The 16,888-nt window shown below is 35.5% G+C and overlaps 1 protein-coding gene across 1 annotated transcript in view; it reads left to right on the top strand.

The window, feature by feature from the left end:
* The window catches only part of CIRSR (corepressor of RBPJ and splicing regulator), a 39,419-nt gene that overhangs the window by 10,315 nt on the left and 12,216 nt on the right, over nt 1–16,888 (top strand). The window contains exons 3-7 of the mRNA XM_004426640.3: nt 246–319; nt 1,108–1,118; nt 1,208–1,272; nt 1,658–1,706; nt 2,543–2,660. Of these exons, the coding sequence (XP_004426697.1) occupies nt 246–319; nt 1,108–1,118; nt 1,208–1,272; nt 1,658–1,706; nt 2,543–2,660 (317 nt within the window). The remainder of the gene's footprint in view (nt 1–245; nt 320–1,107; nt 1,119–1,207; nt 1,273–1,657; nt 1,707–2,542; nt 2,661–16,888) is intronic.

Genomic DNA, 16,888 nt, shown 5'->3' with positions numbered 1-16,888 from the left:
AGGATCTCTCAGGTAATGAGAAAGTCTCAGAACTTACAGCTAGTTACTAAAGAAGCAGCACTGTTTGAATTTCCATACAGACATTTCAGGTATCATCTAGTCAATGAAGGAAAGTTTTGGAACTTTATCTCTAACAAAAATATTTTATCTTAATTCCCTTAGGGTTTTTTTGGGAGGAGGTGCAGATATTCTGTAATTTTTACCTTCTGCATAAAATTGTTAACTTTATGTCTTGTTTCTTTTAGATTGCTTATGGGCGATGAACGTGTAAAGAATGGCCTTAATTTCATGTACGAGGCCCCACCAGGAGCTAAAAAAGGTAGTTGCCTTATTTCCTTTTTTTTTTCTTTTTCTGAGGAAGCTTTGCCCTGAGCTAACATCTGTGCCCATCTTCCTCTACTTTATATGTGAGTCACCACCACAGAATGGCTGACAAGTGGTGTAGGTCCACGCCCAGGATCCAAACCCACGAAGCTGGGCCGCCGAAGTGGAGCACACACCGAACTTAACCACTACGCCACAGGGCCGGCCCCTTGTTTCATTTTTTTTAAGTCTTTGATGTGTTTGCAACTAAAGATTGAGGACTGCTATGAAAGAAATTTTTTTAAAGTTGCTTTTCACCTTTTAAAATTGCTATTATTCTGTGAAGATAATTTAAAAAAATAATACTGTAATTAATACAATAGAATAAATACTAAAAATTGTCTAATCTAGTAATATTTCTTGACTTGTCCTTTGGGAAGGAAAAAATCTCAACGTCAGCAGAAGTACATTTATTCTTTTATAATTTGAATATATATCTTTAGTCCTTACTGAGTAAACCTCTAAATAGAAAGCATAATATTCACTGTCAATGAAAAATCTAGAAGTTTAAAAATTAGGAATTAACATACTTGTTAAATACTATTATTCAATATTGTATTTTGTCCTTCAGTGATTTGAATTTTATCTTGTGAAAGAAGAAAAAAAGTCAAATCAATAAATTCTTACAAGTTAGAATTAAATACCATGATATCATAGTGTAATATATGATAGCAGACTTTTATGTTGAAGTTTTTAACTTGACCTATCTTTTTTCCCCTGCCATATTTTTGATATGCAATCAAGAAAACAAAGAGGTAAAGTACTATTTTCTATGTTTAGATTTACTTGCAATAGATTGTAATTTTATAGAAAAATTGAAAGACTTTTTAATGGATGTTTTTAGAAAGAAGAAACAGAAGGAGAGACTGAATACAAATTTGAATGGCAGAAAGGAGCCCCACGAGAAAAGTAAGAACTGGTTTTCTTTTAAGATGAAAAATATGTATCATTAAACTTATCTGATATCCCATTTCATTGCCTTTTCATTCACTAGAGAAGACAACTAATGAGAAAAGGTATTTTTAATGATTTATCCTGTGCACCTAATTTGCTTGATCATGGTCTTTAGCTTTATATATGTTTTCATTTTTTTAAATAACAAATCATCAGACTGGACATTTAATAATGAAGTGGTGTTGGGAAATACTAAAAATATTTTATAGTTCTATATATTTATTGAAGTTTTACATTTCCTGATGTACTTAGAACTGTAAAAATATTTTTCAGAATAACTGCTGTTTAATTTATTAAATTATTTTTAATATTGTGTTTGTACATTTTCTCTACTTAATAGATATGCCAAAGATGACATGAACATCAGAGATCAGCCCTTTGGTATTCAGGCAAGTGACATGTATTTTACTCTGTAAGAGTAATTTTTATTTAATAAATACTTCTTTATATTATTGTCCAAAAGATATTTAAGCTGATAAAGGGCTCTCTGGTTTCTGTTTGTATCAAATAATAGAAGGTCTAAAGGGAGAAAATATTAAGTGTAGTAGACTGATAAAAAGTGGGAATCAAAGTTTCGTAGTAAGGGTTATAATGATAATGGTCTCTATAGTTTTCAGGGAATTTGGAGAATTTGCTCAAGGTCAAGAAAAGATGTAAAACTATTTTTTTAGAACTGGGACAAACTATCACCAGAGGACCAGATCCTTGTTACAAATAACATTTTTTGGAAGACTGCCTTGCTTATTCATTTACGTGTTGTCTGTGGCTCCTTTCTTGCTCCATTGGCACAGTTGAGTAGTTGCAACTACTGGCCCATAAAGCCTAGAATATTTACTATTTGACCCTTTACAGAAAAAGTGTGCCAACCCCTGGTTTAGGAAATTGAAACTTTAAAGGTTATCTTTTTAAAATTAGAGAATTTAAAATTAAGCCATGACATAATTCTTTTTTGGTATTTTACCATTTCTTTTTAGATGACATTATTTTATTGCCACCAAGTAACAGTCAAAAAGAAATAGGATTCAGCTTATCTCTTAGGCAGAATTTATAGTAAAAGTTTGTAGTATTTGTATTTAATTACCAAATATAGTTATGGAGATTCTTTACCTGGTGATCTTTTAAACGTGAGAGTAATTTAACTTAAACTCTACCAAGGAGTGGGGAGTTGAACATTGGTTAGACTTTTAGTATTTTAATAACCAAAATAATGTTCACTGTTCCTCAGGTTCGAAATGTGAGGTGCATTAAATGTCACAAATGGGGTCATGTCAACACAGATCGAGAATGTCCTTTGTTTGGTCTTTCTGGAATCAATGCTAGTTCAGTTCCCACTGATGGCTCAGGTAGGCACTAGACATGATTTATTTGTTTGTTTTAGAATTTATATTGAGGACAAACAAGAAAAGATAAAATTAACAGTTTTCTTTAATCTCTTTGTGTTTTGGTTTGGTTTGGTTTTTTGGACTAAGTCATATTCCCAAAATATGATGGTCAATGGGAAACTCTGATCATGTTTTGAATTTGAAATGCTGTGTATTAGAATTAAATTTCGTTTTTCTAGTCAATGGCCCTATGAACCTGATTTTAAAAGTAAAAAGTATATTAAACATAGTTTATCACAATAACCTAAAAATAGAAGGAAGAAATGGGTATTTCTCATATTCGTGCCCTCCTGAATTGTAAGTATAGGCTGGACCAGAAGCCTCAGCAATCGCCTCTTTTTATTTCATCAAAACTGAGTTTAAGGGCCGGCCCTGTGGCTTGGTGGTTAAGTGCGCGCGCTGCGATGCTGGCGGCCCGCGTTCGGATCCCGGGTGCGCATCGAGGCACCACTTCTCTGTCCATCCTGAGGCCGAGTCCCACATACAGCAACTAGAAGGGTGTGCAGCTATGACATACAACTATCTACTGGGGCTTTGGGGGCAAAAAATAAAATAAATAAAATCTTTAAAAAAAAAAAAAAAAAAAACTGAGTTTAAAAGATGTTAAATATGTTAAAATTGCTTTTTACTTGCAAGTTATTTACCTTCCGGTATATTGTTGTCTACTCAAGAAAAATTGGTCTAATTTGATTTGGATCATTTGAGTTCTTTTCATAAAAAGATATTAAAACTCAGTAGATTTAATTTAAATTTCTCAATGCCTTGTTAGTGTATTATTGAGACAGCCACATTGATCCAACCATAACTCATAATAAATCATAATAAAAATAACCTGCTTTAACCCTGTAACCTTAAGCAAGTCATTTCACTTTTATGAGCTTCAACTCATTAAGTATAACTCAAGAGATTTTCAGCATTTTTTAAGCAGCTATAGAACCTTTTTATTTAAAAGAAATCTTACATGAAACCCCAGTATATAGAACATATAAAGGCAGAGCTACTCTATTGAAGCAAATGCTCTGGGCATGAAGCCCATCTTCTCAGCTAGACTAGGCCTCTGAGGCACCTCTTTAGACTCCCTGTGGCTGCCACTGCCACTCTGAGCCCAGGATTCATCCTCGACCAGCACGTGACCTTCAGCCCCTATTCTACAGCTAGAGATCCTGCTTCCTTTCAGCAAGCCAAATACAGGCTGGAGGATTCAAGATGCCAGTTCTTGTGTTAGGAGTCTAGGAATTTGACCCATTTCAAGTTTGACACTATTTCTTTAATGGTATTAGTGGATGTCAGAATGGGTAGAGGAAGTACACAGATAGAATAGTATGAGGGATTTTTTAAAAATCCTTATTCTCTAAAAAAGGTTAAGAAACCACATTTTAAGTAGAGGGAAAACTGTTTGCTCAGTGGTAAGAGACTATTGATATAGACCTTGGTCTGGCAATCTCGGACAGAAGAACATCCCACTGATGCTACAATGCAGGTACTCTTAAACCCAGATACTGTTGCTCCCTCCTCCCCTGCCCTCACTCAACTGGTGAAAGATGGGAGAGAGGCCCCAAAAGGAAAAAAGCCCCAAAGAAAATGGGGGTGGAGTAGGTCATGTTTGAAGAATCCATTGGCTCAGATATTTCTGACCACTAATTTTAGTAGTCGCAGGTAAGTGTTGTTATATCCGAAAGGTATATTCTGTTTTGTGGAAGGAGGTGCATCTTTCTCATCTTTTCCTTCACTCCAGCCTTGTAGTTTCCTTACAACTGCATGACTCACGTGTTGGCTAGGGGCGAGCAGTGGTAGTAGCTGTCGTTGTTCCTCAGCCTCAGCTTACTTTGATCCTGCTTCTGAGAGAATGAGTAGGATAGACTCCAGACTCAGCCCTTCATCTACTAATCCTCAGACCTGCTTTCTCTTGAGTCTATGTTAGAAAGTCTACTAACAACAACCAAAAGAACTTGTGTTATTTAGTTAGCCTATTTTTTTATTTTTATTTTTATTTTTTTTGGTGAGGAAGATTGTCACTGAGCTAACATCTGTGCCAGTGTTCCTCTATTCTGTATGTGGGACAGCACCACAGCGTGGCTTGATGAGCAGTGTTTAGATCTGTGCCTGGGATCCAAACCTGCGAACCCCAGGCCACTGAAGCAGAGTGCGTGAACTTAACCACTATGCCACCGGGCTGGCCCCTAGTTACCCTATTTTTAAGAGTATTGGAAACAATTCAGATATAATAAAGGAGGTTATTGGCTCTTCTCCAGCCCTCCATTTATATTCATTAACTTACAATAATTCAGTCATTCATTTTATACAATCAAGTTTTTGGACCACACTTATGGTGGGGTTTTACTGTAGTACTATTCTTCAATCAAATGAACTTTTTCAAAGTAAAGTGAATGAAGTAGAAAAATGCTCAAGTTTTTGGCTCCTATCAAATTTTAACGTATGTGTCAGCAAGCTTGAGAAATCTATAAATTAGTGACTCTTTCTCTTTATCTAAATAAATTGAGCAGTTGGGTGGTGGAGGGTGAAAAGTATTACCTTTATTGAAGTACTATAGTTAATATCCCTAATATGTGAAATGTTCTTTCAAGTCGATATGAAGAAGATGAACATACAAACACAAAGGAGCAAAGGACATAAATATAGGTGGTTTACAAAAGGAGGAATTCAAACGGTCATTAAACTTCTGAGAACGTTTTCAACAATGTTAATTACCAAAGAAATGTAAAGTAAATATTGTCTTTTTGCCTGTCAAATTTGGTAAAGATTTAAAAGAACTATACATCCAGTGTTGGAGCAAGTGTGGTAAAATGAACTTTTTAATCCACTGCTGATAAATTGGAGCAGCCTTTCTGAAGAGTCGTATGATATGTATCAAAAGCCTTAAAAACGTGTAACCTTTCACCTAGAAATTCAGCTTCCAGGAATTTATAAGAAAGTGATAAGGTAGATACTCAAACGTTTATAGTAGTAAAAGATTAGAAACAACCCTGTGTCCATCAGTAAGGGGTTGGTAAAATAAACTCACTCATTTATTCAGCAGTCATTTATGGAGCACATACTCTGGGCCAGGCATTTTTCTCAGCTCTACAAACATGATGTTAAGACAGAAAAGGTCCTTATTTTCATTATATTGGGAAGATACCAAATAAATAAAATAATAAATAATATTAATTTAATAAACTAATAAAAAATAATAAATTAGAAAATACTAGGTATTTATAAGTTCTATGATGAAAATTAAGTTGGATACTGTGATAAGAACTAAATGGGGAGTAACTAGATTAACTGGTCAGGAAGGACCCCTCTGAGGCAATGATGTTAAGCTAAGACCTAAATGACAGGAACGATGCAGCCATGCAAGATCTGGGAGAAGAGCATTTGGCGTCTTAGGCAAAAGGAACAGCCTTCCACACAGAGGGAACTGTAAATTCTGAGAGGCAGTGTGTTTAGTGGTTAAGAACAGACTGTGGAGCTATGGAGCTACATAGATGCCTGAGGTGGAACCCCTGCTCTGCTGGTTAATAGCTATGTAACTTAAGCAAGCTGCTTAACCTGTCTGTGCCTCAGTCTGCTAGTGTCTATAAAATGATGTTATTCCAGTACCTACCTCATGAGGTTGTTAGGAGAACTAAACAAGTTAATATATGTGTAGTGCTTGGAATAGTGCCTGGCACATAGTAAGCACTTTATGAGTATTTTTTAAAAAATAAATTATGGTGCATCCCCCAAAAATGGAATACCATATGGCCATAAGATATAGATATATGAATAGAGCTATAGATCTAGATATAGATAGCTGTAGATGTTGACATGTAAGAATATACCAGGATATAGCAAGTAGAAAAAAAAATTAAGAAGCAATATTGTTTACAAGTATGTGAGGATAGACTGCAAAATGTCAGGCATTCAGTGTTTAAAGTTCAAATGGCCTCCTGAAGTGGAGTTATCTTTTAAATCTATAAGATTTTAGAAGCTTTGCCTTTGATGGTAAAAGGATGGCTCACAGAATTAAGAGCCCTATATGAAAATTAATTCTTAGAACTAAAGTTTCTTTTTTAATTTATGAGATTATTATATTTGGCAACTATGTATTTGATGTCCTGCATTTCAGCCATAAAGTTTCTTTTTTGAACTTCTGTGTTCCAAGTTTATGGAAAATATGGGTTCTACTCCTAGTTTAGAATCTAATCAGGGCCGGCCTGTGGCTTAGCAGTTAAGGGCGCACGCTCCCATGCTGGCAGCCCGGGTTCGGATCTCAGGCGCGCACTGACGCACCGCCTCTCTGGCCATGCTGAGGCTGCGTCCCACATACAGCAACTAGAAGGATGTGCAACTATGACATACAACTATCTACTGGGGCTTTGGGGGAAAAATAAATAAATAAAATTATTAGAATCTAATCAGAAACATTAAATTAATGTATCACATAAGAAACAGAGAGTAACTCTCAGTTTACAATCTAGTCAAGAAAACAAAACTAGAGCATTATATAAGAATCTATTTAATAGAGAATAACTGAGTGCTAAATTATGTAGTTATTAGAGAAGGTGGGACCAAAGAGACCTTTGAAGAATTACTAAGATTTAGACAGATAGAAGGAAAGATTGACCAAAAGGAAAGACCAGAAGAAAAACAAGTGCAGAAGATTTATCTTGGATGACTTCGAATGAGTAGAACCAGATTTGAATGACTCCCCAGAAAAAGTTTGGCCATTGATGCTACAGCCAGTGTTTCTCAAACTTACCTAATGTAAAGGATCACTTAAGTACTTTGTTAAAGATGTTGTTTCCCAAGCCCCTATCCCAGACCTGTTGAATCCAAGTCCTGAGAGGAGTCTGAGACTCGCACTCTTAGATGATGCTCATGACCTGAAAGTTTGGGAAAACAGTCATAAGCAAAAACGATGCCATAGAATATTCTGTGTATGTGTGGTGTGTGGTATCTGTTTTTGGAAAGGAGCAGCATAGAGGAGAAGGAAAGATGGTAATGTGCTGCAAGAGCTTTTTTTTTTTAAGGGAAATGTTCATTTCAACATCATTTCTAATTTTTCACTATTGTAAACTAAATATCCAGCACTAGGGGAATAGCAAAATAAACTGTTGATATAGAGTGAATTAAAGAATACCAGTTGAGTCTATATTATGATTCTAATAATATAAAACTACATATATATAGATTAGGACTGGAAGGAAACGCGGAAGAATGAAAATAGTTAATATGTTAATTTGGTGAAGTTACAGGTGATTTTCTTTTACTTTTATATTAAAATGTGTGATTAAAATTGGAAAACAAGATTTAGGCTTTTCAAACGTTGAATATCCCATGATAGTCTTCAGAAGGCTAATGTTTTCCTTTGTGCTCTCATATTAAATTTATTTTCAGGATAATTGGAACAGCTAAAGAAAGCGAAGACTTACTGGTGTGTTGTAAAGGGTGTGTTTGTAATGAGAAATAACTGGCAGACTGAATTAGTTCTTTGCCTCAGTCTTTACAGAAAAAGGCATTAGGGAATTTCCATTTCCGATTTTTCCTTTCAGACTGATAAAGTGTAAGTGTAAGAGCAAATACTAGTAAATACACAGGGTATCTTTAATTTCTTAAATCCTATAGCTTACTTATCTAAGAATATTTCAAAGCACTGAACTCTATGATAAAAATAAATCAATAACTTTCACCATCTGTGATACCACATAAGATGATGAAAGTTACTGATCTGTTTCTGATGTACTGCCAAGGCTGAGAACCATCAGCTTCAGCTGTATTTAAGAACAAGTGAAGATTTGGGGAACAGTACCTTTTTTTATTTGTTTGTTTCAATTATGTTTTACTAATATTATGCAGTCATGAATTTTTCCTAAGGGAATAATCATGAGTATGTCCAAATATTTTGTTGCAAAGGATTGTGTATAACAAAGAGAGAGAGAACCTAAATTTCTAATTAAAAGATATTAAGTGAATAATTATGGGATATTATTACAATGGAATACTATACTATGCAGCCATTAAAAATGATAAGACGATTTCTTGGGGCTGGCCCCATGGCGTAGCGGTTAAGTGCACGCGCTCCACTGCTGGTGGCCCGGGTTTGGATCCTGGGTGCACACCGATGCACCACTTGTCAAGCCGTCCTGTGGCGGTGTCCCACATAAAGTGGAGGAAGATAGGCACAGATGTTAGCTCAGGGCCAGTCTTCCTCAGCAAAAAGAGGAGGATTGGCATGGATGTTAGCTCAGGGCTGATCTTCCTCACACACACAAAAAAATAAGACGATTTCTTAATGATATGGATGTTGTTTATGACATTTGGTCAAATAAAAAAAAACAGATTATAAAACAAAGTAGTTACATGGATTCCATTCATGTTTCTCTTTATATCTTTATTTATTTTTTTTTTTTTAAGATTTTATTTATTTTATTTTTCCCCCCAAAGCCCCAGTGGATAGTTGTATGTCGTAGCTGCACATCCTTCTAGTTGCTGCATGTGGGACTCGGCCCCAGGATGAACGGAGAAGCGGTGCCTCGATGCGCACCCGGGATCCGAACCCGGGCCACCAGCATCGCAGTGCGCGCACTTAACCACCAAGCCACAGGGCCGGCCCTCTCTTTATATCTTTAGATAGACATATAGACAGATAGTTTTAGAAAAATGCCTGGAAGGAGATAGACCAAAATATTAACAATGGTTATATCTGGGTGTGAGATTACCTGAGATTTTTAGTTTCATCTTTTTTGCTTATCTGTATTTGCAATGGTGAAGGTAAATGACATTTATAATTTGTTAAATGAACATTATTTTAGAAGAATTTAAAATTGTACATAAAAATAAATTATTTAAAATCATATTGCTCATTTAATACCTTTAAAGTTTGATCTGAATCTAGCAGTACCACTTAACTAACACTAATAGAGACTCTTAAAGGTTTCTGAAAAACAAAATCAAAACTCTACTATGTCAAATAGGAAAGCAAATAATAACGATGTTGTATTCTGAATTTGAATGCAATGAAAAATAAACTGGCCAATTTCCTAATCCACTTGCTGATTCAAGCTGAAAAAATCTTTTCATTTAAAAAAATCACCTATTGAATAATGTCTCACCAGTGAATAGAGATTATTTTTGCAATAAGGCAATTTCAGTAGATGTGGTTATCGTGGGATAATCACACCCCTGGGGTACAGCCTTGTGCCTGTAATCTCCCAGGAGTGTAATTATTTCATGATAACCGCACCCCCTGGTGTTGCATTATTTCTATTATGAAATTCTTAGTTTAGTATATAAAGTAACTTACTTTGATCACTGGAAACTGCAAGGTGCTGTTAGAATTTTCAAGCTGTGAGGTTTACAGAGACCAGCTATAAGATTTACTTCTCCTTTACAAAGTTAAATTAGGCAATCAAAATGCTTCTTTGGTCTAAGCTGGTTTAGAATATCTTTTCTACTGATAAGATCATCTTAACTTTATAAGTTTTCATCCACTCTAGATACATCAAAATTATATGTAAAACTTACAGGTTTCAATGATGATTGAATTTTTATAAAATATTTTTATATTACAGTATACAATGATTTGTCCCTTAACAACAGGGACGCATTCTGAGAAATGCATCGTTAGGCGATTTCCTCATTGTGTGAACATCATAGAGTGTACTTACACAAACCTACATGGTATAGCCTACTACACACCTAGGCTATATGGTACTAATCTTATGGGACTGCTGTTGTATATGTGGTCCATTGTTGACCAAAATGTTATGCAACACAACTGTAATTAAATGGCCAGCCCACCTGCCTTTTATTTATTCTCTACAGCCCTTATTCTTATCATTGATTCTTACCATCTGTCACTTACTCATGTTTTTAATGTATATTGAAATTAAACATCATTTTTTTAATCCACAGTTGGAGATTTTCAACAAAGCAAGTGTGGTTTTTTGTTTTGTTTTTGGTTTTTTTGGCTTTTTTAATACATTTAATAGTTTTATATATCTGTATGTCTCCTACTTAATCTTTTTGTTTGTTTTGTTTTAATCTTGTTTGTGTTTTTTCTTAATAGACTTTATTTTTTAGGGCCATTTTAAGTTCACAGCAAAATTGAAAGGAAAGTACAGAGATTGCTCATATACCCCCCTGCCCCCATGAATGCGTAGCGTCCCCTATTATCAACATCCTCTACAAGAGTGATACATTTGTTACAATTGATGAGCCTACACTGACATCATTATCACCCAAAGTCCATAGTTTACCTTAGGGCTCACTCTTGGTGTTGTATATTTTGTGGGTTTGGACAAATGTATAATGACATGTAGCCTCCATTATAGTATCATACAGAGTAGTTTTACTGCCATAAAAATCCTCTGTGCTCTGCCTATTCATCCCTCCTTCCCCTCTAACCCTCGACAGCCACTGATCTTTTTACTGTCTCCATAGTTTTGCCTTTTCCTAAAGATCTATAGTTGGAATCTTACAGTATGTAGCCTTTTCAGACTGGCTTCTTTCACTTAATGTGCATTTAAGGTTCCTCCATGTCTTTTCATGGCTTGATAGCCCATTTCTTTCTAATATTAAATAATAATCCATTGTCTGGATGTACCACAGTTTATTGATCCATTCACTTACTGGAGGACATCTTGGTTGCTCTCAAGTTTTGGCAATTATGAATAAAGCTGCTGTAAACATCCATGTGCAGGTTTTTGTGTGGTCATAAAGTTTTCAGCTCCTTTGGGTAAATACCAAGGAGCATGATTGCTGGATCGAGTGGTAAAAGTATGTTGTTTTATAAGAAACTGCCGAACTCTGTTCCAAAGTAGCTGTATCATTTTGCATTCCCACCAGCAATGAGTGAGCGTTCCTTTTGCTCTACATCCTCACCAGCGTTTGGCATTATCAGTGTTAGGACTTTTGGCCATAGTTCTAATAGGTTTGTAGTGGTATCTCATTGTTGTTTTATTTTGCGTTTCCTTGATGACATATGATGCAGTGCATCTTTTCATATACAGTTGGCCCTCTGTATCCACAACTTCTGCCTCCACGGATTCAACCAACCACAGATCAGAAGGTCTACAGTGGTTGCATCTGTACTGAACATTTATAGACTTTTTTTTTCTTGTCATTATTCCCTAAACAATACTGTATGATAACTATTTACGTAGCACTTACATTGTATTAGGTATTATAAGTAATCTAGAGATGATTGAAAGTATATGGGAAGATGTATGTAGGTTATATGCAAATATTACACCATTTTATATAAGAGACTTGAGCATCCTTGGATTTTGGTATCTGCTGGGGGGTCCTGGAACCAATCCTCTGGATACGGAGGGATGACTGTACTCACTTGTCATCTGTATGTCTTCCTGGTGAGGTGTCTGTTGAGGCCTTTGGCGCATTTTTTAAATTGGATTGTTTGTTTTCTTATTGTTGAGTTTTAAGAGTTCTTTGTATATTTTGGATAGCAGTCCTTTATCAGATGGGTCTTCTGCTAAGATTTTCTCCCAGTCTGTGGCTTGTCTTTTCATTTTCTTGAGCAAATGTCTTTTAACAGCTTTATTGAGTTATAATTTACATACCATAGAGTTCACCCATTTAAAGTGTACAGTTCGGTGGCTTTGAATTTTTATATTCGCAGAGTTGTACATCCATCACCACAGTCAATTTGAGAACATTTTCATTACCCCAAAAGGAAACCCCACACCCTTCAGCCCTCACCCTCCAGCCACCAATCTTCTCCAGCCCTAGGCAACCACTAATCTACCTTCTACTTTTTTTTAGAATGACTGTACTGGACATTTAATATAAATGGAATCATACAATATGTAATAAAGAAAGCGGTTTTAATATCACTTTCTTTGCCTTTAAATTTGACACTTGAACACAATTAAAATTGCCTTTCTTCCCCCCACCCCAAACGTGTAGCTTCCAGTATCCTCTCCCCATTGAGTCTGGATGTTATCACCCTTCTTGCACATCAATCTGCAACAATATACACAGAATATTGTTAACCAGGGAAGCTCACTGAGTCTGTCCAGAGTTTTTATTAGGGTTTTAATTACATAGGCATGATTCGTTGAATCATTGGCCATGTGGTTGAACTCAATCTCTGGTCCCTCTCCCTTCCCCAGAGGTCAGGCTGATATGTGGCTCAAAGCCCCAACCCTCTAATCACATGGTTGGTATTTCTGGTGTGGCCAGCCCAATCCTGAGTCATCTCCTTAGCATAACCTGTCTAGGGGTTCACTGTGAGTCATCTCATTAACATAAACTGTCAGGTCCCACCATGAATAACCAAGACACTCCTATCACTCAGGAAATTTCAAGGATTTATAGGCTCCCTCCCAGCAACGGGGAACGAAGGCCAGCCAGGTTTTTTATTACACAGCAGTTGTATTTTCATTTTCATTTAGTTCAACATATTTTAAAATTTCTCTTGAGATTTCTTCTTTGACCTATGTGTTATTTAGAAGTGTGTTGTTTAATCTCCAAGTATTTCAGGATTCTTCTGGCTATCTTTCTGTTGTTGATCTCTAGTTTAATTCCATTTTGGTCTGAGAGCATTTTTTTTTGTGATTTCTATTCTTTTACATTTGTTAAAGTGTGTTATATGGCCCAGAATGTGTTCTGTCTTGGTGCATGTTCCATATGAGCTTGAGAAGAATGTGTATTCTGCTGTTGTTGGATGAAGTAGTCTATAAATGCCAACTAGATCCAGTTGATGGATAGTTCAGTTCAACTGTATCCTGCTAATTTTCTGCCTGCCAGATCTGTCCATTTCTGATAGAGGGGCATTGAAGTCTCCAACTGTAATAGAGGGATTGTCTATTTCTAAAAACATTTCTATCAGTTTTTGCCTTACATATTTTGATGCTCTGTTGTTAGGTGCATACACATTTGAGATTGTTGTGTCTACTTGGAGAATGGACCCCTTTTTAATTATGTAATTGTCTGTCTTGATCCTTAATAAATATTCTTGGTCTGAAATCTGCTTTGTCTGAAATTAATATAGATACTCCAGCTTTATTTGATTAGTGTTAGCATGGTATATTTTCTCCATCCCTTTACTTTTAATCTATCTGTGTTTTTATATTTAAAGTGGGTCTCTTGTAGACAACATATAGTTGGGTCTTGTTTTTTTTAATCTTTTGTTGATACAATTGGATTAAGATCTACCATATTTATAATTTTTTCTATTTGTTGCCCTCGTTCTTTGTTTCTTTTTTTGTATTCTACTCTTTTTCTACTTTCTCTGGTTTTAATTGAGCATTTTATATGATTTCATTTTCTCTCCTCTCTTAGCGTATCAATTATACTTATTTTTTAAAAAATTTTTAGTGGTTGCCCTAGAATTTGCAATATATATTTACAACTAGTCTAAGTCCACTTTCAAATAACACTATACCACTTCACTAGTAGTGCCATTACCTTATAACAGAGTAAACCAATTCCTGTTATATAACGCAATTCCTTCCTCCCATTCCTTATAACATTGCTGTCATACATTTCATTTGTCCATAAGCTATAATCATCCAATATATTGTGGCTATTATCGTTTGAACAAGATGTTATGTTAGATCAGTTAAGCATAAGAAAAATAAAATATTTTATCTTACTTTCGTTTATTTCCTCTCAAGTGCTCTTGCTTTCTTTTTAGTAGATCTGAGTTTCTGATCTGTGTCATTTTTCCTTCTCTCTGAAGAATTTCTTTTAATATTTCTGGCAAGGCAAGTCCACTGGTGACAAATTCCTCAATTTTTGTTTGTTTGTCAAAGTTTTTATTTCTCCTTCACTTGTGAAGGATAATTTCACTGGATACAGAATTCTATGTTGGTGGGGTTTTTTCTTTCAACACTTTAACTATTTCACTCCACTCTCCTCTTGCTTGTGTGTTTTCTTAAGGGAAATCTGATGTAATTCTTATCCTTGTTCCTCTCTAGATAAGGTTTTATTTTTTTCCCTCTGGCATCTTCCAAGATTTTCTCTTAGTCTTTGATTTTCTGCAGTTTGAATATGATGTACTTAGTTGTAGATTTTTTGCTACTTATCCTGCTTGGTGTTCTCTGAGTTTCTTGGATCTGTGGTTTGGTGTTTGTCATTAGTTTTGGGAAATCTCAGCCATTATTATTTCAAATATTTCTTCTGTTCTTTTCTCTCTTCTCCTTCTGGTATTCCTGTTGTACATATGTTACACCTTTTGTAATTGTCCCACAGTTCTTGGATATTCTGGTTTCTTTTTTTTTAATTGTTTCATTTTCTTTCCCTTTGCTTTTCAGTCTGGGAAGTTTCTATTGACATATATTAAAGCTCACTGATTCTTTCCTCAGCTGTGTCCACTCTACTGATGAGCTCATCAAAGGCATTCTTTGTTTCTAATAGTGTTTTTTATTTCTAGCATTTCCTTTAGATTCTTTCTTAGAATTTCTCTCTCTCTGCTTACATTACCCATCTGTTCTTGTATGTTGTTCACTTTTTCTATTAGAGCCCTTAGCATATTAATCTGTTATTTTAAATTGTCAATCTGATAATTCTGGAATCTCTGTCATAGCTTAGTCTGATTCTGATGCTTACTTTGTCTCTCCAGACTGTGGTTTTGCCTTTAGCATACTTATAATTTTTTGTTGAAAGCCAGACATGATAGGTAGATGGAACTGAGGTAAATGGGCCTTTAGTGTGAGGTTTTATGTTTATCTGACTAGGAGTTAGATTGTGTTTGCTGTTTGCTGTAGCTATAGATGTCAGAGGCTAAAATTCCTCTTGTGCCCTTGTTTTTGTCTCCCCTGTTATCTTTGGGTTTCCCTAGAGACTCCTCCTTTAACAGAGTCTAAGCCTTGCTTCAGTTGTAATCCCCTGTTATTATACAGGAACCTTATTAATGTGATGGTAAGTTATGGGGGAAGAGGAGACAGTCTATAATCCTATGACTAGGTCTCACTCTTTTAGTGAGCCTTGCCCCTGGCCTGTAACCTTCACAAGTACTCATGAGCCTTTTTTTTCCCCATGTAGGTTAGGCTCTGGTAAAATAGTTTCCCTTGAGGGGAAGCATTTGTTCAGGACAACAGAATGCCCTGGGCATGTTTCAAAATGGTTACTTGTTCCCTTCCCACTGTTGGAAGGGAAGTATAAGGGGATTGTTCTTTGATGTTCACAGTGAGAACCTCGTGGGGTTCTTGGAAGTAGAACTCACAAAAATGTGGGGGCCCCATTAAGGTTTGGCCCCCAGGAGTTTTATCTCTCAAGTTAGTCCTTGCTCAGTCTCCAAAAATAGTCAATTATCCTTTCAGTATTCTTACCAGTTGCTGGCTCCGGCAGTGTTTTCTGGTCCTGGTAAACTGTGATTCTCTGTATCACCTGTCTTTCCCATTTTGGGGGCAGTGATTTGCCCTGTGACCTCAGTTCTCTAATAGATCTAAGAAGATTTGTTGATTTTTGTTTTTTTCAGCTTTTTTCTTATTGTAAAGATGGGAGGACTTTTAAGCTCTTTATATATTGGACCAAAACCCAAAAGTTGTAAAAGCAACATAAAAGTGAATAAACGTTGAGTCCAAATTTGTTAACATCAGTTTCATATTGTACTAATTATTTGACTTTTGGTTTTTTAGACTTAAGTTGCTATATATTTAAAGTTACTTTGCCATTTTTTAAATTTAACTATAATTTTTAAAATATTTGGAACTGACTCAATATGATAATATGGCAAATTTCACATTTTTATTAAAAGTAAATTTACAATTCAAAACAGTGTCACTGGATATTCTTGACATATACAAAATTTCTTTTTCTTTGTAATGCCTAAGTCAGAGATCCAGCCACACCACAAATGGCTAAAATGGTGATAGGTGCTTAATGTTTCAAGTGTCTCTATCCAGTCTTATTTACACCATAGCTTTTAGTGTGTTTCAACAATATTAAAATGGATAAATCATTTAAATTGAGGAAAGTATTATTTTACACTTGTTGCACAGATTTGTTTGCATATTAGTGCTCTTTTCCTTGCCTGATTTTTCCTAACTCTTGATTTAATTTTTCTTGAAGACTGTTACACTAAGCCATAGCACTGATAGAAGTTTTCTGCAACAGAGCTCCCACATGCTGCTCCTGTCTTTTCATCAGCCTTTCATGTTGAAGGCATTTTTGTCACTTGAGAACATGTTTGGGAAGTTTAACAAAATAATTGTCTGATCATAAGCTTTACTAGAAAGCTA

This window comes from Ceratotherium simum, chromosome 9 (genome assembly GCF_057802395.1).
Source record: "Ceratotherium simum simum isolate JZ-2026a chromosome 9, ASM5780239v1, whole genome shotgun sequence".
Taxonomy (NCBI): domain Eukaryota; kingdom Metazoa; phylum Chordata; class Mammalia; order Perissodactyla; family Rhinocerotidae; genus Ceratotherium; species Ceratotherium simum.
Note: the sequence above shows the minus strand (reverse complement) of the source record. Positions and strands in the feature narration are given on the sequence as shown.